Source organism: Scomber japonicus, chromosome 6 (assembly GCF_027409825.1).
Source record: "Scomber japonicus isolate fScoJap1 chromosome 6, fScoJap1.pri, whole genome shotgun sequence".
Classification (NCBI taxonomy): Eukaryota; Metazoa; Chordata; class Actinopteri; order Scombriformes; family Scombridae; genus Scomber; species Scomber japonicus.
This window is the reverse complement of record NC_070583.1, coordinates 5,827,064-5,848,741: the sequence shown is the minus strand read 5'-3', so window position 1 is coordinate 5,848,741 and position 21,678 is coordinate 5,827,064. Positions and strand designations below refer to the sequence as shown.

At 39.3% G+C, this 21,678-nt stretch overlaps 1 protein-coding gene across 1 annotated transcript in view; it reads left to right on the top strand.

Annotated features, from left to right (window-relative positions):
* Positions 1 to 21,678, top strand: part of sgsm2 (small G protein signaling modulator 2) — an 88,459-nt gene that overhangs the window by 56,695 nt on the left and 10,086 nt on the right. Inside the window, 12 exon segments of the mRNA XM_053321317.1 lie at positions 4,461 to 4,628; positions 7,072 to 7,139; positions 9,565 to 9,713; positions 9,863 to 9,997; positions 11,789 to 11,913; positions 12,030 to 12,097; positions 12,226 to 12,389; positions 14,209 to 14,341; positions 14,652 to 14,789; positions 18,727 to 18,901; positions 19,806 to 19,870; positions 21,370 to 21,515. Coding sequence (XP_053177292.1) covers positions 4,461 to 4,628; positions 7,072 to 7,139; positions 9,565 to 9,713; positions 9,863 to 9,997; positions 11,789 to 11,913; positions 12,030 to 12,097; positions 12,226 to 12,389; positions 14,209 to 14,341; positions 14,652 to 14,789; positions 18,727 to 18,901; positions 19,806 to 19,870; positions 21,370 to 21,515 — 1,534 coding nt within the window.

Below are 21,678 nucleotides of genomic sequence, written 5' to 3'. Positions count from 1 at the left end.
GGAACCATATCTTCCACCAACTGCTAAAGTAATACCTCCTACGATTGATGTTACATATACTACATATTAGCTTTAAGGATACACCTTTTGTGGATTTCTACATGGAGGCATTTTAGATTTTAGCCAAAATGATCCTTCAAACACTGTCACACCACAGCTTTCTGATGCTGGAGTTCAAGGGGATCTGAACATTGGACTTTCTTTGTTTTTAGGGTGTTTTTATAGGTTTTTCGCACAAAGTCTTTTAAATCATACTGAACAACTAACACTTTTACTGCCATTTCAAAATGTCTCCAGTAATATTATGTATAAAACTCATACATAAATCAACTGTACTGTACATCTGCTTTGTCGCTCCTTAATTGAAAATGTCAGTGCAACACACCATGAAAAGCCCTGTACACAAAACCCAACATCACATCACGGATTCACATCACATTATGGATGTGCAATTCATAATAAATCACCCCTGACATATTCCTTTGCACATTCATATTCATTTGTCAGCTCAAAATGCAATCTGGTTGTAATCATTGTAATCAATTCAGTTAGCTCCATGTTGACATTTTGAATTTGTAAAGACCAATGACAGAACACTGCAAGGAGGAAGAGAGGCAGCACGCTGTAGGAAGAGGCAATCTACACATCAAACTTTCTATAATTACAAGTAGATGATACACATGTGTGAATAGATTCTAAGTAACAATACATCATCATCATATTCTAGTTTATTGTGCTAGTTTTTGAATGATTTAGGAACAGTGGCACGTTATATAACCATTCATCTTTGTCTGATAAAACATCACGTCAAAGATCATTTCAAAAGTGAAAAGTAAAGTGAAGTACTAACCCAGTGAAGCAACACTGACCATAAAGACTGCTTCTTTCTGTAGAAAATAAACCTTTTTTATCTTCCCCTAACCTCTCGTTCAGCTACAATGAGCACAATGATGTCCACTGGAGAAATGGACGAGCACTTATATTTCCTTGCAAAAGGCTGGAAAGATGACCCTAACAATTGTTATGGTGTGAGTGAAGGTGAGATTATTAAGGAATAATCTGTCTGTAAAATGTCCATACTCTAGTAGTGGTGAAGATTACTGGCACCTCTCATAATACCTACTCTGCCAAGCAAAGTACTACTTAGCCTCAAAAGAAGCACCAGCACTGCATCATTTTTGTGTTACAGGAATAAATAAGAGATTTATTTTCTGAAAACACAAAACATTTAAAGCTGATAGGTGGTTTATTACACTCCACGAGTTAAAATTATAGTCCAAGACCAAAAATAACTGTTGTACCTTTTTCATTCATCTGCATTTAAAAGTAATCAAAGATGAATGTATTGCACTGTTTATTTGAAGGATTAAATAGATGTAGAATGTATTATTTTGGTAAATGTTTAATTTTGTTTGTCCAGAAACATTAGAGTACAAATTTCATATGTTAGAACTCTGATGGTGTTAAATACAGAAAGAAAGCTTATTATAGAGACGTAATGAGTGAAATCTGTGAGGTTTTTTCTTATGCTTAGATTAGATTTTTTTTAAAAAGGTTTATTTGTCCCTTTATAGATAATATATATACATCATCATAAATAACACCAACAAAACATGATGTTGAACAAATGATTCAACTTTTATTCCAGTCAAAAAATGTTGCTAAGGGTCAAGTTCAAGGGTCAACCCCTTGGATATACATCATTAGTTTGGTTAATAAAACATTGTATAACTCATAGTCACATTTCCTACTAAATGAATTTCTATAGTTCTTTGCATAAAGGCAATATACTGTATACATGCACAGTATGTATTTATTTAATAGTACTGTATACTTGCACTGTAGATGCATAGTGAGCTAAACTTAACTATAAAATAGCTCACTGTAAACAAACTAACAAAGCATATTTTAAATGAGAAATATATGAAAAACATAGAGAAGAACACAATGAATGAAAATAATAGTAAGTCAAATACGTTTGCAGTCTGTAGTGTGTATCATAGCCTGTATAAATCACAGTGGTCTCACATAGACGGTCAACAGTATATTGTTTCATGAAATCCATGACCCTGAAGAGCCACTGTCAAGGGTTTGTTCCCACTCCCACTCTGTTTCAGTGTTATCAACCTTGAGTAGTGTGCCCTCAGGGATAATGTCCAGGTCTTAACCTCCTCCACTGAAAGACAAAATGAAAACATAGCTACAAGCAATGACTCCAGGGTTCAAACCAGCACAGACTGATGGAAGATGAAAGCTTCAACAGCTTCATTAAAAATATCCACCTAGTTTGGTGATGTTGAGAAAAACTGTCATTGACTTCTGGTCAAATTTGCACCATTCCCATGGACATGTTTTTTTTATTTCAAAATAGTTTTACACATGTGTTTCAACCTTGTTATGAAACATATCCTGCAAATGTTGTAAAGACTGGACAAACCAATTTCTGATTTATATTCTGATTTGTGTAATGGCACACCCATTTCTTAAAGTGCCCCCTAGTGGTCAATCCAAACAAAACAAGAGCATCAATTAGTTGATTAACATTCCTGGTATTTGATTAGATTCTGGTATTAAGACACTGTTTCCAGCTTCTTAATTGTGAGGCTTTCTGGATTTTCTTTGTCATACATGGTAGTAAACTGAATATCTATGAGTTTTAGACAAAACAAGACATTTGAAGACTTTGAGCTTTGCTTTTTTTTAATAGACCAAACGATTACTTTAGAAAATAATCAACAGGTTAATCAATAATAAAAATAATAATCTATACAGGCTTGTTATTTAGAGGGAAAGACCTGAGATTATTAAAATCAAATGTGCCAGGCTGAGTGTTAAATACTGAGAGATCCTGTTTGATAAAGGCACGACAAGAAATTTCAAGAGGTAAACCGAGCAACAAATAGACTGAATGTGTCATCCTTACATCCTGTCAGTATTGAGGTATATATAATATACATGTGTATGAAATAAGTACAGTGCAAGTAGTATATAGCTTGAGTTAAACTTTAAATAGAAGTTACAGATTAATTGTAAAGGAAGAAATGCTCATTCTCTATGTCAGATGAACACTGCAGGTTTTATTTAGAGAAGACAGATCCTGTCTCTTCTGCTTTCTGTCTTATCTCTGACATCATCCTGAGCTCCCTCCATCCTCAGGAGTACTGTCACTGTGCGTGCGCGCGCACACACACACACACACACACACACACACACACACTCTCTCTCTCATGAAAATGTTAGGGGACAAAAAAATCGTGACTTCGCCGAAAATCTCCTTTTCACACTCACACACACACACTCACTCACACACACGCACTGGGGGATTGCTAACATCGTGACTGAAACAGCGGAGCCCCCCTGAGCACAGACTAACAAACACACACTCATTAGCTTTCTGAAGTGGGTGTGTGTGTTAGTGTGTGTGCGTGTGTGTGTGTGTTAGTGTGTGTGTGTGTGTGTGTGTGTGTGTGTGTGTGAGTGGTTTTGTCTGATTGCCAGAGATCAAACTCAGTCTGAGATATAAGTGCTCGTCTCTCAGCCTGCCATCATGCATCTGCCTCCATATTCATAAACATCACCCAGATCATGTCTAACATAAAATGGCACCTTTTTGTCTGACATGGTACAGATTTATTGAAAACCAAGCTGTAATGAGTTGTTATAAATACTGATCAGATGTAATAAACTGATGATGCTGTTAAACGCTGCCTCCTGATGGTCAAACACACAATTCTTTTCATTTACTAACCTAGACATGAACTGCAGAAGACATTTTATATCTGTTTTCATAGGACAAGTCAAGTAGTACTAACCAGATGCACTCATTATTGAATATGTACATTTCTGTATAAAATTCACTTCTATGTACACTGTGACTGACATGTTAAAACTGGCAGACATTATCAGACATTAGCTTACCACAGATATATCGGCTTGAAATAATTAGCTAACATTAGTTCTGGACTAATCAGCTCTTCTGTATAGATTAATCCACCAGTAAATCATATTTATTTTTCTCTGTACATATCTTGATCACAATTCTTTAATAACCAAATTTAAGGAATCCCCATGACAAATGTTTATGTTTGTTATGTGTTTGTGTCAAAATTACAAGTAGGCCTCGGGCAGGAGTGTCCAAACTATCCCATAAAGGGCAGTGAGCCGTGCAGGTTTTTGTTCCAACCAATCAAGACCACACAATTTGACCAATCAACTGTCTGAAGACTGAGATCAGCTGATTGAATGAGTTCAGCCTGGCGTGCTCCTGCTTGGTAATGAATACCTGCAGCCACATGAACCCTTACGGAAGAGTTTGAACACCTCTTTTAGCAGACATGTCACACCAGGAAAAGCACAGGGTCATTGTCAAATAGCTTCATACTCTTGAATATTGCTATCACTATCTGTATGCAGAAGTGCTTGTTGGTAGTAGTGACCTGCCTGTGCTTTGTGCCTTACAGAAGAACCCAGAGCGTTGGACATGAACCTCTGAGGAGGCAGGGATCCTCCACCACCAGTCGCCCCCCTCAGCCGCTCTCTGCCCAGGCCATCAAACACATCTGGGTCCGGACAGCGCTCTTCGAGAAGGTTCTGGACAAGATAGTGCAGTACATCGTGGACAATTCCAGGTGATTTGTTGCATTCATCGCTCTCCAGCATTGCACAGCAGTGACTAACAGCACTCCAGCGTCGGCTTTGTTGTAGCTGAATGATGAACAGTCCCTCGAATTACCTATTTATGTGTTCCATTCTTCTCTGGCGTTCCCCTCCCTGCTTTCTTTGTTCTGGGCTCTGTCTGGCTAACAACCGCTGCGTTGTGCTTCAACAGGCTGGCCGCAGCTCGGTTTGTCAGCCGCAGTGAAATGACGCACCAGCACTTCACTGATCAAAGCCTCAAACATGAAGTGCACTGATGGAGCTCAGAGACATACCACAATGTGAATCACACGTTTAAATGGAGAAATATCCACCTTAAATCCAGAGTTGTTCTGTTTGATGTTGGAGTTTTGTTAGTCCTGTTGATAACTGGGCAAATACAGAAAACTTGACATCATGTTCAGACAACTGCAGTGTAGTTCTAATCTGATTTTGGACATCTGTGTTAAATGTCAAGTTTTGTGTCAGTCCTTCTGAGAAGCACAAGCACTGACATGTGTGAGGAAATGAGGTTACAGAGGCAAAACATGATATTATACAATATATGTGATATGAAAAAATATCTCTAGACTTAATCTGTTTTCCATAATGACATCATTGTTTTGTTGTTGGTAAACATACTGTTATGAAAACCAGATAAAACATGTGAAAGTATAGATGCCACTTTCTAATAAGGCATGCTCACGAAGTGGCTAGTAAGTTGTTACTAATGTATTAACTAATGGTAAAATATAATACACTACTACTTTGCAGATCAGTTAAATAATCTTGGGTTGCCATGATGTGAGAATTCTTTGGCTGGTGGATTTACTTTATGACCTACCTGTAAATATTAATAAATGCTTAATAAACTGTTAATAATAGTATCTTGATCCATATCCTTTTTCTCAAACCTGAACATTACAGTATGTATATATCAAGTCAAAGATATTTTTCTCAATTTGGCAACCCAAAAGTTATTTATTAATGGCTTGTAACTAGTCTATAAATCAATAGCACACAGTGCATTAATATTGATAAAGCCATTAGCTGCACTGTTTTTGATTTAGGGTATTACTGTATTACAAAGTGGAACCTTTTTTTTTGGGGAGAATTATTTAGTACTGACAGCAAGTGTTTAAAATGGCTACTGCAGTCCAAATCAAAATATTGGAGAGAGTTGTCTCCACATCACTGTCTCCTCCCCAGACTTAAAGCTCATGCAGGTTTGTAGGTCAGGTTGAAACTATCACAGTTGATCCAGTTTGTTTACTTGCTTCCATGGATGCAGCACACTGTGTTTGTGTGTTTTAACATGTCATGCCTCACAACCTAGGGTGTTGAAACGGTCATCAACCTGAGCTCACAGAAATAAGTGAAATGACCACAACCTCTTAACACTGCATGGTGGTGGCACATAGAAGGGATCAGTGGGCACATCATACAGACCAAAACAAAAACAGACATTCTACACCTGAATGGACATTTGGAGTGGAGCATGCAGGTGACTGTAGTATTATGGTCAGAGAGGCCAGTATATCAATTTAGCATGTTAACTTAATCTCTGATAATATAATGGTCATTTTATGAGTTAGTACAGTATAAATATATTACATACTGGTCCTTTAAAACAAACAGTGGATTATTTTTTTCTTTTGTTTGGATTTATTATTGATTAATTTACCTCATGTTGTCCTGAGTTGGGGTAACAGAGTAGTGGAGGAGAGTGTTAAAGCTGTCTACACTACCAGGAATCCTATTAAATATACAGCTATAGTCATATTTATTTAGGCTGCTAGTGTAGTAAAATATTATGTCTATGTTTGTTAGTCATATTTTAAACTCAAAGTATAAAAAAAACCTATGGTAGAAACCACAGTTGTGATACTACTGATATATTACATATGTGTCTGTTGCTTAGTATTTGTCACTTTACTGTAAATGATTGTTCCTGGTAGGATCCTGTCAGAGTGCTGACTCAATTTTTCCAGTAATCTGATTGGTCAATAATAGTCCTTTTGTAGACAGGTTTCGATTGGATCCTCTGAAGTTAACCTGAAGCAGGTTATCTGTGTAGCATGGGTTGCTATGGTGATCCATCCCAGTGAGCCTATGACTAACCTACTTATCTCACTTTTTGGAAACAGGCCCCAGGATTCAGTTCAGCTGTCTGTTTTAAGTGAGGGACATTCATGTGATAATGAAACGTTATCACCCAAAGCATTCATAAGCAATATATAAACATTTAATAAATGGTTTATAAAACACTATAATGTAGAGTTGTAAGAGGATATATGGATTTTCTATTTCTAAGTATTTATGAATGTGCAGTATTTGTCAACACTTATATCTTCTCCTGAAGCTCAGGAGGACTACTCATTAAAAACATTTAATAATGTTGTCCTGTGATTCACTTTTTTCTGTTCCTCTCTGCAGTAAATACTATGAAAGGGAAGCTCTGATGCATGACTCAGTGTTTGGGCCCATCTTGGCAGCCCTACTGGGTGAGTATATTTCACTGAGGTTGAACTGCCAACATTTCTAATATTACCGGAGGCTAGTAACAAAAAGTACCAAACTACAGCATCCAGGACAAATGTTGCTATATTCATGTATAATAAGATAATGGATAAACCAATTAGACAGTCATTCCAGGAAGTGCAATCACTAAAATGACCACAGATTCAACCCAGAGCAAAACTATTTGTAAGAGCTTTCAGTTCAGTGTGCTACCTCCACTGCCAATGTGGCAGCAGGAGCTGAGAGCAGACAGCAGGCAGGAGACTGAGGCAGAGAGCCCAGACACAAAGTTTAATAAGCAGAGAAACAGGAACAAGCACAGGCAGCCAGGCAGGAGCAGGAAACAAACTGGTCTGCAAAATAAACCAGAGTAGACAACTTGAACAGTGTGACAACTGGAAAATAGATAATAAAGTTTTTACCCTTTTTGACTAATAGTGGTAACAAGGTGCAGCTGGCAGTAACTAATGAGATAGTCAGCATCAGGTGTGCACAGCAGTGGCAGCAACATACATTACTGTGTTCAAAGAAGTCTGTGTTCATATATTAATACTAACACTAACAAAAGTATACACTGGACTTTATTCTGGCAGACAAAAAAATCGAAGCACTGACGTCAAACTGATTCTTGTTTTAAAATGAAAGTGACTGCAGTTTGTCCACTTTCTTCTTCATGTACTAGATCTGCCATTTTTTTATATAGTAGATTTTATTGAATTTAAACAAGAAAAAAACACATAGTACAGAACCATAATTACACAGTAACCAGCAGTCAGCACACCAGACATCACAGTGCATAATATTCATGAATAAACTACAGTCTCCATTCCACTATACTCTGAGTTCAAGGTAATCTGTCATCAGCAGTTTGTGTTCATGTAGTGCTTGTTAGTGAGATATGAAAGGACTATTTCACTCAAAGCAGCACTTAACCCTTAGATGGAAGGTCCTCACTTCTGCAACAACTCGCCATTTCTTTTTTTTAAATCTTTCACTAGGGAGAATATTGAAGATCCCAGCTCTGTCACTGCTGTTATATGTTATATTACAGTGCAGCTGTATCTGTACCATACTTGGGAATCAATACAGTTTAACCATAAAGCAGTCATTTTCAACATTCTTTTATTTGTGGATATTTCATATAGTCATTTTATTTCATTGTATTTACTGAAAACATGGTTAGAGTTAATATATAGTGTGCAGTTGGGGAACTTTCATCTTCCATCTCCTCATCAACAATGACAAGTGTTCAGAGTCTTTATTGCAGAGGGGGGAAACTGTTGTTAAAATGTGGTGATTTGGTGGGTGGGGAACTGTAACATCTCCTAGAAGGCATCAGCTGGAAAAGGTGGTGAGCAGGGTGAGAGGGCTCAGAGGTGATTTTTTTTTTTTTGCTCTTTTGATTGTGTATTTGAGATACAGTGATTCAAGTGATGGGGGTGGGGGAGTGCCAATGATCTTAAATGACTTGTTGACAAAGCAGCTGCAGTTTCTTGCTGATGGTGATGTGAAACTGAGGGAGGAGGTTTCGTTTTACTTTGACATTTTTGAACTGTCTCAGGAAAAAACAGTCTTTCCTGGTTCTTTTTGGTCATGTGGTCTGTACCAATATTCCATTTGAGTGTTTTGCTGATGTGTGTGCACCAAAACATTTGAATGAGTCAGTGATGGTTATGAGTTCTCCTGAAACAGTTATGGGGGTTTAGGGAAGGAGGCAGTGCCTGAAATCTATAATGAGTTCTTTTAGATATGGAGGATGTTATCAAAGCACCAAGTGAGCACTTAGGACCACCTGCTCATAGTATCAGTCTTTGTTGTTGTTGGTTATAAGTCCAGTTATGATTGTGGCATCTGTGCTGAGGTGGGATGTGATGTGGTTTGTGTAGAGAGAGAGAAGAGTCATGTTGAGAAAACACCACCAGTGGAGGTGTCTGTGCTGAGGGTCAGAGGTTGAGATGGAAGGCTGTACATCTTAACCCTCTGATTTTGGGACATTATGGATTATGGTTGGCTAGAAACTGTCCAAATCTCTCAAAGACTCTATGAGTTTGTCAGAGAGCTCAGTATCAGTGTCAGGTGTAGGGTAAGTTTCATTTTCGTTACTGGTGGTAACCTTTAGTTTTTTTATAAATACAGTAGTTCTTGTGTCATTAGATGAAATGTGAAACCCACTCATTTAGCACAAAATGATAGCTGAATAAGTAACACACACATATATAAACACATTGCAAGGCACCTCTTAATTGATTAAGTGCACTAAGACCTTTTTAAATACAGTCTGTAGATTTTAAAATAATTAGATATTAAATTCATTCTAAGTTACTCTAAAGCTCCAGAAGGGATTTCTATAGGAATTACACTCATTAAATGTGTGGGTAATGATTGTGATTATATGTGCTGTATTGTCAGTGGGGCCCTGTGCTCTGGAGTACACCAAGCTGAAGACGTCAGATCATTTCTGGACAGACCCATCAGCCAACGAGCTGGTTCAGCGCCACCGTATCCACGGGGCCCACAGGGGCCACGATGTCTCAGCTGGCCGCCGGCCTGCTCTGGGGGTAAGTGTTGGAGACTGTTTTACAGTAGATCTGCTGCTTCTGTGCTCAGGGGGGGTTTGGGGTATCATGGTGGGTGCTCATGATGTGTGGGATAGGAAGTGTTGTAAAAGTTGTGAATTGTAGAATTTGTCTGTAAAAATCTTTTACAGATCCACAAAAGGCAGTCGAGCAGCAGCATGTCAGATGACAGGTTCGCTGCATCAGCCAGGGAGTATGTGGAGTCTCTTCATCAAAACTCTAGAACACACCTTCTCTACGGGAAAAACAACGTCCTGGTGCAACCGGTATGACTTCACATCCTCACTCTGTTCTGTTAGATTCTGATACAAATACCTGGAATATATGTGCTACATATGAGGCTTTTGTGAAAATGGTAGTCACCCAAAGTGAAAATAAATAAATAAATGAATGAATATACATACACATATTTTTTTCCATTATCTTTAATGTTATCTAATCATGGAGATAAAAGCCTTTACAAACGAACAATAAATCACAGTATGCAGTATGTGTGTACAACCATATTCAAATACTGTGTAGTACCAGTGGTTTAATTACGTGGGAGCCAGATAGGCTTAGCTCCCCTGAAAGAGAGCTGAGCCCTATTGGAAACAACAGTTTCAGTTTGGTAGCATCTTGAAACAAGACTAGGTCAAAACCCTAGTACATGTACCCATGCATGAATACAGCAGGTCATTTTCCGGAGTGTTCACAGTAAGCGTGTGGGTATGTTAATGATGTTTTTTATCCTGCGGCTGGCTCTGGATAAACACAGCGGGCCTGAACACTCTGCTGTGACGTTAGATCTAATGTAAGAGAGGCTTTCTCTTCAATAAAAACTGTTTCTGGTTTAGGCTTAAAAACACTGAATTACAACCACAGCATACTTGTTGCATCATGTCCTACCTCCTGCACCCCTCACCTAAAACAGACAGTATTTCCAGTACAGAACACATCACGGACAAAGTCAAATTTCTGGCTTTTGAAAATACTGCAAAAACTACAAGTACAGTAACAAGATTAACATAATTCATTATTTCCACCCCTGACTGTTATTAAATGAGACATAATAACACAGTCCATGTGCTCTTAGCCTCTTAACTTGGCTCTCCATATTAATTTTATGTAAATTCTGGGCCTAAACTTTTTTCTGGAAAGTTTATTCTGATGTAACAGGTCTTCATGTACCACTGTGGAGGCCCTGAACCACTCAGGGATGGGAAGGAAATCCAACTTGGAAACCTACATACATGCAGCACTTTGCACCCACTCAGCTTCTACATAGAGACATTGCAAATGATAGTTATTTCCATCTATTATTGTACTGCACACAGACACAGTATTTTATATGTGTGATCTTAGAAATGAAATCTGTAACATGCTCTACGCTGCCAAGTAGCTTCAGTGTGTTTGGCCTTGGGAATGTATAATGAGCACACATTTGCCTCCCACAATGCTCAGCCTTTAACAGAGCCAGGCTAACCCACATGGCTAAGTGCACTCAGAGATGAATACAGCACTGACTGCATGCTATATATGCTAAACATTACTGTATACGATTCTACTCTGCCTCTTACAACATAGCATACAATCTATCAGTCACTATTAGCATACAGATTACATTTTCACCACCACTTAGCCTGTGTGAATAGGACATACTTATATTAGATTATAGTGTGTTGCAGTGAAAGGCTCTGAAAACCCATTTCCTAAGTACCTAATTTGCTTTTACTGTCAATCAAATAATCGAACCACATCCAAATATTCCTGATGAAATTTGAGTGTCAATTAATAACAAAGGATTAAATAATAAATAAGGATGCTTTAATTGATCCATGAGTGATTTTTCTAATTAAGATTCACATTTTCTTAATATTTAAAGCTGCACTAATCAGTATGTCTTATAAATAGTGGCCAAAATAATAAAGCGTAATGTTAAAGATATTTCTGCTTATTGTGACAAACCCACAGAGATTATTTTTCTCTTCTTCTCTGTATCTCACTCTGAACTCCTCCACACCTTCAAACCTTCAAGTCTCATATTATGTCCCTCCTCTCTCCTCCTCCAACGGTAGAAGAAAGACATGGAGGTGTTGCGGGGCTACTTGTCACTCCACCAGGCTGGGGACAACCTCACCCTCAAGTGGACACCCAACCAGCTCATCAACGGCACACTGGGAGACTGCGACCTGGAAAAGAGGTAGCTAACACACACATTCAGATTGGTATTAGAAATCCAATGTGAAAAATATACTTTAAAGCTTTGTTCGTGTTGTCTCGTTTTACCGCCCTAACAAACATTTCTCTCTCTGTTAGTATCTACTGGGACTATGCACTGACTGTTCCTCTACGCCAGATAGTCTGCATCCACTGTCACCAACGGCGTGAGTATACCGTTGCTGTATTTACTGAGTATACTAAGTTACATTAGTCAATACACTTTTAAATCTACAACCTCTTCTCTTTTATCCACTTTCTTTTTGTATCATCATCATCGCCTTACGTATTCCAGCCGATTGTGGTGGTACACTGGTTCTGGTCAGTCAGGATGGGATCCAGCGGCCGCCCCTCCACTTCCCTCCTGGTGGTCACCTCCTGGCCTTCCTCTCCTGTTTGGAAACCGGCCTCCTACCACGGGGTCAGCTTGAACCCCCTCTGTGGTCCCAGAAAGGCAAGGTGTGTCATCTTGTTGGAGCTCTATTCACACCTACACATAGGGCTACATTTAAACAAATGACTTCCTTTAAGCAGAAGAGGTTAGTAGTGTAGACTAGCCACATGTCTTCTAAAAATGTCCAAAAAAATTGTCCACACCATAACTTTTTAATATAAGTCTACAGTTCTTATAGATGCCTATTTTCCTAGGGGATACATGTAGCTTTGTAATTATCATATAATGAATAGGATTTTGTTTTTAATCTCAGCTGATACAGGTGACTACTACCTTGTTAAAAGTCCCATTTCTTTTGTGTCTGTCTCTATTAGTATTAGCTCTGCTCTAGTTGCTGTTGGGATGATGTGGTCTTGGGTCTGTTTTTTAATGTACTATACCATCCTGGGTTTTGTTAAGAAAAGTCACATGTCCTTTTAGGGTCTGTTACAAATTTTTAGACCCTAAAGCACCATTTATTTGACAGTTACCTTTTGCTGCCTTTAGGGGGCCACAACATCCAAAACAATGTAGTGCAGCTTTAGAGCCCCATTGTAATGATCTATAGCGCATGGTGTGAAGTGTGTGGTGCAAGTGCTTTAAGGCCATGTTCAAATCCACTTTTGCTTTTTTAACAGCGGAAAAATGGTCAATGCCCCAGGGTGCATGGTCCAAAAGGGTTGGACTTAAGTCCCCTCATTAATTAATCATAGGTGTGTTTTGGGCGCAACACGCTGTAAACCAATCAGAGTGTCATCTCCCATTCCCTTTAAAAGCCAGGAGCGCTGTCACTTTGGCGGATTGCTATTATAATGGTGCATTTGTCAAGCAATGTGTTTCAAGAATAAAACATGAGTTACTTTGGCTGAAAGAAAGTTATAACTGACTAGTCTGATGAGTGTAGAGGTGTGTGTGGTTATACTGTAGCAGTCTGGTGTCATCAGCTGATTTAATAAACAGTGAATGGCTGTGTGTAATGGCACTGTGCTCTGTGCAGCATCTCAGAGGCTGCAGACCTATCAACATATCAGTCCTACAGTATAAACAGCTGTGGATATGAGACTCTGTAAGAATCACCCACATTCATTAACAGATTAATACAGATGTTTTAACCACAGATATTCAGATGCTTTTCTTGTTGATAAAATCACTAAGTGGCAGCAGAGCGTCTTTCGTCCAGAAGCAGACCTGATTCTGAGACCCATTCTCCACTAAATACACCGCACAACTCACTCTGTGCTCCAGCTGCACCACACAGACATTGTGGCACTTTGTTTTTATTTGTTTATCTTTTATTTACAGTTTTAGTCCTCTTTAAAATGGTTTTGTTCAGTCATATAGTAACAGGTAAACTCAACAGGGTTTTAATTCTTGAGAGTGTGGAAACCTGATCAATGACATCTGATAAATATTATGACTAACCAGTATGCGTGTAACAGGCAGAGTCTACGCGCATTGTGCACCCGCCTATATGCACCAGTGACTTCAGAGCGGGTTTTTTTTTTTTGTCAGTGGCGCAATCGCTTTCCTGTGCCTCAAAATAGCAACGTTCCACCAATGCGCCTGACCACACCTCATTTTGAGACCAACAAGCCTATGGGCACACACACCTGTGTAAGTGCATTTTCTATTTAGACAAAATGACAAATGCGTTGGTCTGAAACTAACATAGACACATGCATCACGCCCGCCATCCACTGTGCGCTGACCACAAGATGGGGCCCTTTATCTTACATAGATATATTACATTTATATTTCAGTGATAGATTTCTGAAACCTTTTGTCTTATAAAACACAAAGCTTTTTTTAAAAGTTCAGGTTGATACTTCTGTGTGTGTCCTGCAGGGAAAAGTGTTCCCTAAACTTAGGAAAAGGGGCAGTGCTGCCCGGCTCATCGACCAGGACAGAAATGGTGAGGAGCAGACAGCTGCTGACTACGTGTTTCGCATCGTTTACCCTGGATACCGATATGACGCCAGTAAGTAACACCTTCACACTGTCAATCTCACACACACACACACACACACACACACACACACACACACACACTGGTACAGTTAATATTCCCAAAGGTGTAGCAGCAGTTTCGTCTTCCTTTTTTTCCACTAGAATTCATCTCTGTGATTGCTGTTTCTTTTTGAGTATAAAGTTTACCTGTTTAAACGTTTCTTCCAATCATGTGTTTACACAGTATGGGTATAGTGTGCTGTCTCTCCCACAATGCTCTTTCCGAGGCCTGTAGGGCACCACTGTTCTAACTGTGTTCTCTGTTGTCCCACTGGTGCAAGCAGTCACCATAAACTACCACCACACCACGGGCAGCCGCGCTCCGTCGCTGGATGACGACGAGGAAGAGGAAGATAGGCTCCATGCAATGATCTCAATGATCTGCTCGCGGAACCTCACAGACCCTAATGTCATGAAAGGTTTTTATCACCTTAACACACCCACCCAACCTCACCGCCCCCCTCCCCACTCCTGAGACTTCACTCCGGCTTCAGATGTCCTTCCCCCTGCCTCCCACCCCATCATGCCCTCTCAGGCTCCTCTCCCCTCCCTCCTCCCGATCTCCCCCGCCCCCAGCTTGGTCTGCCTGTGTGTGTGCTGCCTGAGGCCGAGCCCAACAGTGTGGAGTAGGCTAGGGTTGGCTGTGTGAACAGAGACATGAGGAAGTTTAGGCTGATGAAAGCAAAACTAAAAAGCGAAATTATGATTATTTTGCAAATGAAGAAATGCTAAAAGTAGCAATACAACAACAATTAATAAATGATGAGCACATAAAAGGGGGCCTATAGAGATGAACCAATGAAATCACCACTGAGACAAATGAAAGCCTCAACACTGCAGGGTTTAACGTTAATGTTTTTCTTTTCTTTTGATCAAATTATGGAATAGACTCCCTAGACCGATGGCATATATATGTGTAGACTAATTTCTTCCATTCCAAATTTCCTGATTTCCCTCTTTAGCGTTTTTCATTCTCATGTGTTAATGGCAGTGAAAAATGACAATATCCACTTATTCCTCTATTTGACAGTGCTCACACAATCCTGTTTGTTTCACGCATCACACCACTAGCCTACCCAGTTCTCCATTGGCTAACTTCACATTGCCAATATTCTCTGATGCGTGCAAAAGGCTATGCTGTGTGTGTGCCAGAGAACTAAAACATCATTTATAAAAGTTGCTTTACGGCACAAATGGAGATGCTTTGGAGCAAAAAAGGAAAACATTTGCTGTTCTGTAAGAGATTCTGGTGGCTGTTATGTGGAGTAGAAGATGTATAAACAAAAATGACCTCTAATATGTTTATCCTCTGCAGTTTTGTGTGAAGGACAGGATGTAATATTGTTTCAAAGGAAATATGGTTTAGATTTCAGCCCTGACTAACCATTAACATGAAGTATTACAGATGTTAATCAGAATCAGAATCAGAATGAATTTTATTGTCACTCAGCATACAAGGAAGCGAGATGCCATTCTCAAACTGATCAGTCATTTTCACATAAAGACAAGGGACATATTTACAACATAAAAACATAGAATCATAAATATAAAGTGCTAATGTGTTTATGGAAGACAGGTAGTGCTAAGTATTAAAGTGTTGGTGCATTTGTGACCAGATGTTTCATCATCTCAGGGTGTTGGGATGGCAGCATACGGAGGGTGTTCAGAGTTCTGATAGCTTTGGGGTGAAAAAAATGATTGCATGTATCGTGTGAATCTTGCCCAGATGCTCTGAAGCCTCCTTCCTAATAGCAAGAGTGCAAAGAAGTGGTGGGAGGGGTCAGACATTATGTTGGAGGCCTTTTTGACACACCATTCTGTATAAATGTTCTCTATGGAGGGAAGAGAGATATCTGTGATCTTCTCTGCTGCTCTCACTAATCATCTTCATTAATCAATATTTTAAAATAGCAATTAATGGAAGCGGTGAAATGATGATCTTAATGACCAACCCACACAGCACAGAATTAGCTGTTAGCAGCTCTGTAGCTAAGTGTTTTGTTTGCTATGGCATGCTAGTTCTGCTTTCATTAACAGTGTGTACAGCCACAGCCACAAAGCTAAACTCACTATAAATGACTTGTCAACACCAAAATAGACCAACAAAGTTTGTAACAACTATAACTACAACTGACAATTGATTTGTTTTTGTAATTTATGTTTAAATTTGTTATATCTATCAATACATTTCACTCAATGCCCTCCATAACTCAGCTGACACACAATAGTCATGTAAAGATAGATGAGGAGCATGAGTATTAAAAAAGAAAGAGGAAATCAAACACCATCATGATTCAACAGTTACAAGTAGCCTGTCAATAAGCAGCCAGATGAGTCCTTTTATTTCAGGATAATCTCCAGAGCCAAATGAAACACAGCATGGTGGACTCTCTCTCTTCATAGCATTCAATTCACAATAAAATACATTTCAGCTCTCTTGTTGGCTAAATTTGCAATACATGTTCCTCTTTTGATCTGACATAAACGAGCCCCTGGACATTTTAATCTGCCACAATGAAATGGTGGCTTTGTCACAGATATTGTCAGACATCCATTTAATTCCACAGCAGCCTCTGACACACTCCCCCCCCTACACCCTTCCTTCTTCATTTCACTCTCTCTGTCTCCTCTGTTTCTTCCCACTGCTCAGAGACACAGTTTAATCCACTTGCTTGGCAGGGATTCCTTACGCAAGCCTGTGAAACGCACACTGGAAACACACAAACCCTTGTTTAATAGATAGCTGCCAAACACAGTGGCTGCACACGTCTATCACCTGGTGTCATCACACACTCAAACTTCTCCAGGTCTCCTCGTCTAGGTCAAGGTCTTTTTGGCTGCTTTGCATTGTGGGATTTGTAGTGCTGCCTGCCGTAGCGTTATCAGAGGGTACAGCTTTTGAAGCATGCACTCAGCACTGTTGGGTTTACTCGGCCACAAATCACTTTGATAATTTGCTTGGTTTTTTGCACTCCATTAATTTGACTTAATTCTGTTTCCTTCTTTTTCTCCTATCATTTCTCACTTGCAACATGCTTGATGATTATGCATGGAAAATATGCACCCGTTTCATTGTTTTTTTGTTTCTTTTTTTTTTTTTAAGAACGACTATGTGTTTCTGTGTATTTGTGATGGAAAATCCCCTCCACTACTCCTCAGTCTCCTCCTTTTTTTTTTACGGTTTTGGTCTCACTCTCACTCTCTCTCTCTCTCTCTCTCTCTCTCTCTCTCTCTCTCTCTCTCTCACACTCTCACTCTCTCACTCTCTCTCTCCTCTGACATTCTCAGTTGTTTCTCCTCTGTTTGTGCAGTCGTTTGCTGCGATGCTGTTCACTGTAATTCTTCACTAACCCCGCCACCCCTCTCCCCTCAACCTCGCCCCCCTCCACCCCTCCTCCACCCCTCTCATTACGGTCCTGTGGGGTTCCGCAGTAGTAGAGACGTGGAGTCCTTGTGTGAGCAGGGTTGCAGTACTGAGCCCAAAAACAGCTGTTGACAATGTTTAGTCCTAAAGTAAAGAGGGGAGAGGCCAAATGTTGGTCTCGCTCCAAGCATTTTTTCTGTTTGCTTTTTTTTTGGGGGGGTGGGGGGGCTTCTTAATATTATTTGTTTTTGGGGTTATTGAACAACCAAAGCGCAGCTTCATATTTATGACAGGTCATCAGCTCCAACCTGAAGAATTAAGGTGAAGAGCATTTATTTAATGTTGAAGTTTTTTATGATTTTTTTCCTCCCCTTTGTTTGCCCTTTTTCTGGTGTCCATTTCTTTTTGTTCAATCATTTCTTTTGGTGTCTTTTGTCTTGTTCTGGCTTTATGCATCCTGCATGGCCTGAGCATCAGCCTCGTCCCTGCCCTCTCCTCTTCTCTCAACTTCCTTCACTTCCTTTCTTCTTCCTTTACTGCTTCCTCTTCTCTCCTGTTTGTCCAGAGTTACCTTCTGAGCTCTGCTTGTCTCTCTTCCTCCCCTCTGAATGAACTGAACCAGCATGGCCTCCCTGCATCCTCTTTGCCTGTCTCTCCCACAGCACCGTTCCTGCTTCCTAAACCACTCCCATCTCCCCTCCACTTTTGCTTTCCTCTCTACGCTTGTTTTTCCAGCTTTCACATGTAACATGAGTGTAAAACTTCCATCCATTTATTCATCTCTTGATGTCATGAATGACAAGGAAAGATACATGGAGAGATGTATTTATGGTTGAGCTGAGGGACCTGTGTCATAATATGTAAGACATGAAACATAGTCAGTCTGGAGTAGATTTTTAAAAGAGTGTAGTACTTTAAAATACAGCAGAGTCCATTTTGTCTCAGAGCACTGAGACCTCTCTGTCTTCTCACTGTCATTCTCTCTGGTCTAGACCACGGGGAGATGATGGAGATGCAGGGTTTTGGAGGCAGCCCGTCGTCGTGGCAACAGACCGAAATAACCACTCACGAGTCCCTGTGCCAGTCCTGCTCCACAGCTGGTAGCAACGTGTCGTTTGACTACCCGGCTGGCTGCACCTGCATACACGACCCATCAGACATTCACACGTACGCTCTTCATAGCTAACTGTTAGCATATGCAACAAAGTTCAGCAATAATAAGAAAAAGAACTTGTGAAGACATTTTGGAAAGCCAGCTGCACTGATGTGAAACTAGTTCACATACTGAACCGTATTGTTATACATAATATCATTTATTCAAACCAAAACTAATCCAGAGGAATTGTATTGCTGGCAGAATGTGAGATTTTACAATGCATCAAATCTTTAGTGACAGCAGTAAAAATCTAACTCACATTGAGTTTGATATGATTCAGTTCAAGTCCAAAGAAACAAAGCTAGTTTCTTCCAAATAACCCAGTGCTACAGTAGCTAATGTTGTTAACTGAGATGAAATAAGAATAAAACTGATCAAATCAATGCTACATTACTACTTTGAGAGGACTGTCTTCTTTATATTACTGATCAAGACTGTAGATTGTGGAAAAATTTGTACAATTTAAACCCTTTTAAGATGATTATTTTTATCATTTGTATAGAATTTGAGAAGGGGGGGTGCTGATGTTAGGGACTTGGATTCATGAGTCTCCAGGCTTCCACAGCTGACTATAACAGGCCAAGAATCCTGAATATCACACAAAAAAAAGCCAAACATACTTAATTTCATATGCTAACAGAATGTCACCAAGACACTCATTAGAAGAAGTAAAATGAACAGTTGAGACTTTTCTGGCTTAAATTATTAACTTTAAAAATGGAATTCAGTGAAGTCAGCGAGCAGCTGGTTTACCATCTGTCTGTTAGAAACTGTAGTTTAAGGTTCTTGAGTCTTAGCTTTAACTTCCAGTCATGGTTGTGATTTTTTTCATTAAAAACAAATGTTTATAAATCAGACGGAAACTGCACTGACATATTCTGGGTGATAAAGGCAGATTTCTTTTCTTTCCACCAGTGTTCCTCTTAAGATGCTCTGCCAGAACATGAAGAGGCAGATAGTCTCCAGGGCCTTTTATGGATGTAAGTATATCACTCTGCTGCTTCACAGTGATCATGCATTCATTGCTGGATTTTTTCCCCTGAATAATCAAATGAAATGTTAGATGAATTGTGATGTACACATATTAAGCAGTGGCTAAACTCTCTCTGAGCCCTGTACTGTATAGAAGACATTTATTTAGTTTCTCCACTCATTTAGTCAAGTTTTTATTTTCATGTGTCACCTTTGCTATAAGTGTACAGTGACAGTTTTATGCAAAAACTATAATATGATGCAAGATATCATTGTTAAATGATTTATAATCTATTTAGAAAACAGCCATCTAATAATAGTGATGTGCTTGCTGTTAATATCTTTTCATTTTGCTCTCCACAGACTCAATGCACTGTGTCTGTAATTAAACATGATGCTTTATGTGGAACACAATATATTAATTATAATATACACAGATATTAACCTCTGCCTGCATCTTGTAGATTAGTGTCCCAGAGAAACCAGGAGCAACACTGTACTGCTGATTTCCAGCCAAGTGCACTACCGATTTTAAAATCAATTGAAGTGTTTAAAAAATACAATCATTTAAAAAATGCAGGAGCAGCTGCTTCTGGATAAAGTCATATGTTTGTAAACTGTAATGAAATCCCTCTTAAATATGCAATGTGTATGAATTGGATACATGATGAAAACAAACAAATCCTCTCTTAAATATAAGATATTCCTTTATTAATCCCACAGTTGAGAAATGTCACATTTAATATTCCACACTAACATTTAACACATAAGGAACAACAACAAAATCTGACAGACTGATACTGTCAAATTATTTTAGGATGTTAGATATTTACAGAACCTTACAGCTTCCTCTTCAATCTAACCATGAACATCAATAGAGAACAGATCAATGAACACACAGGGCATCTATCGCAAAGTAAAACACAGCACAAGATTAACCAGTCAGTTTATCTTAATATAAATAACAATAATAATATAAATAAATAATAATGAGAAATAATAATAGTATGTATCTCTCTTTCTTCTTCTACTCAGTCCAGACTTAACATCACAGGAAGAAAAAGCTGAGGGTCTCTGGTGGACTAGTAGATAATGGCAGCTAAGGAACAGAATCATAACATTATTTTTAAAACTTGAATATAATGTTAAGCAATTAAATAAAACACAAGGTCCAAACAATATTCTACTACAATACTAATACTAAATAATATGAGATTTCCTCATCTGTGTCTGTAAATAGTGACTTATATTGATTTGATTCATGCCCATAGGTAGAACATCTTCTTAGCTTAATACATAATTTGTGGAGGAGGCAGGCCCGGATAATGTAAGTCTTGTCAATACGCAGTAGAATTACTCTTAATGGTAATGGTAAGAACATAATAAGGGGGTGTATTCTTTCATCCATTTTCATCTATACACACACAGCAGTGAAAACATACACATTTCAGCTTTACTGATGCCTGGTCTCAGCTGTGCGTCTGTCTGTGTCTCATCTCTCCATCAGGGTTGGCCTACTGTCGACACCTGTCCACCGTGCGGACTCACCTGTCAGCTCTGGTCAACCACAACATCGTCCCTCCAGACAGACCCTGCGAGGCGTCCGGAGGCCTCAGCAAAGAGGTGTGGAGCAAGTACCAGAAAGACTGCAAGGTGAGTACAGAGCAGAGAGGTTTGTGCACTGTGTAACACTGTAGCTCAACAGCACCGGACGTTAAATATATGATCATGATCGACCTCTGTCAGTAAGCAGCAGGAATTACAACAACATAACAAGGGTCTCAATCATCTCCCAGCGCCTCCTGACACCCCCTCT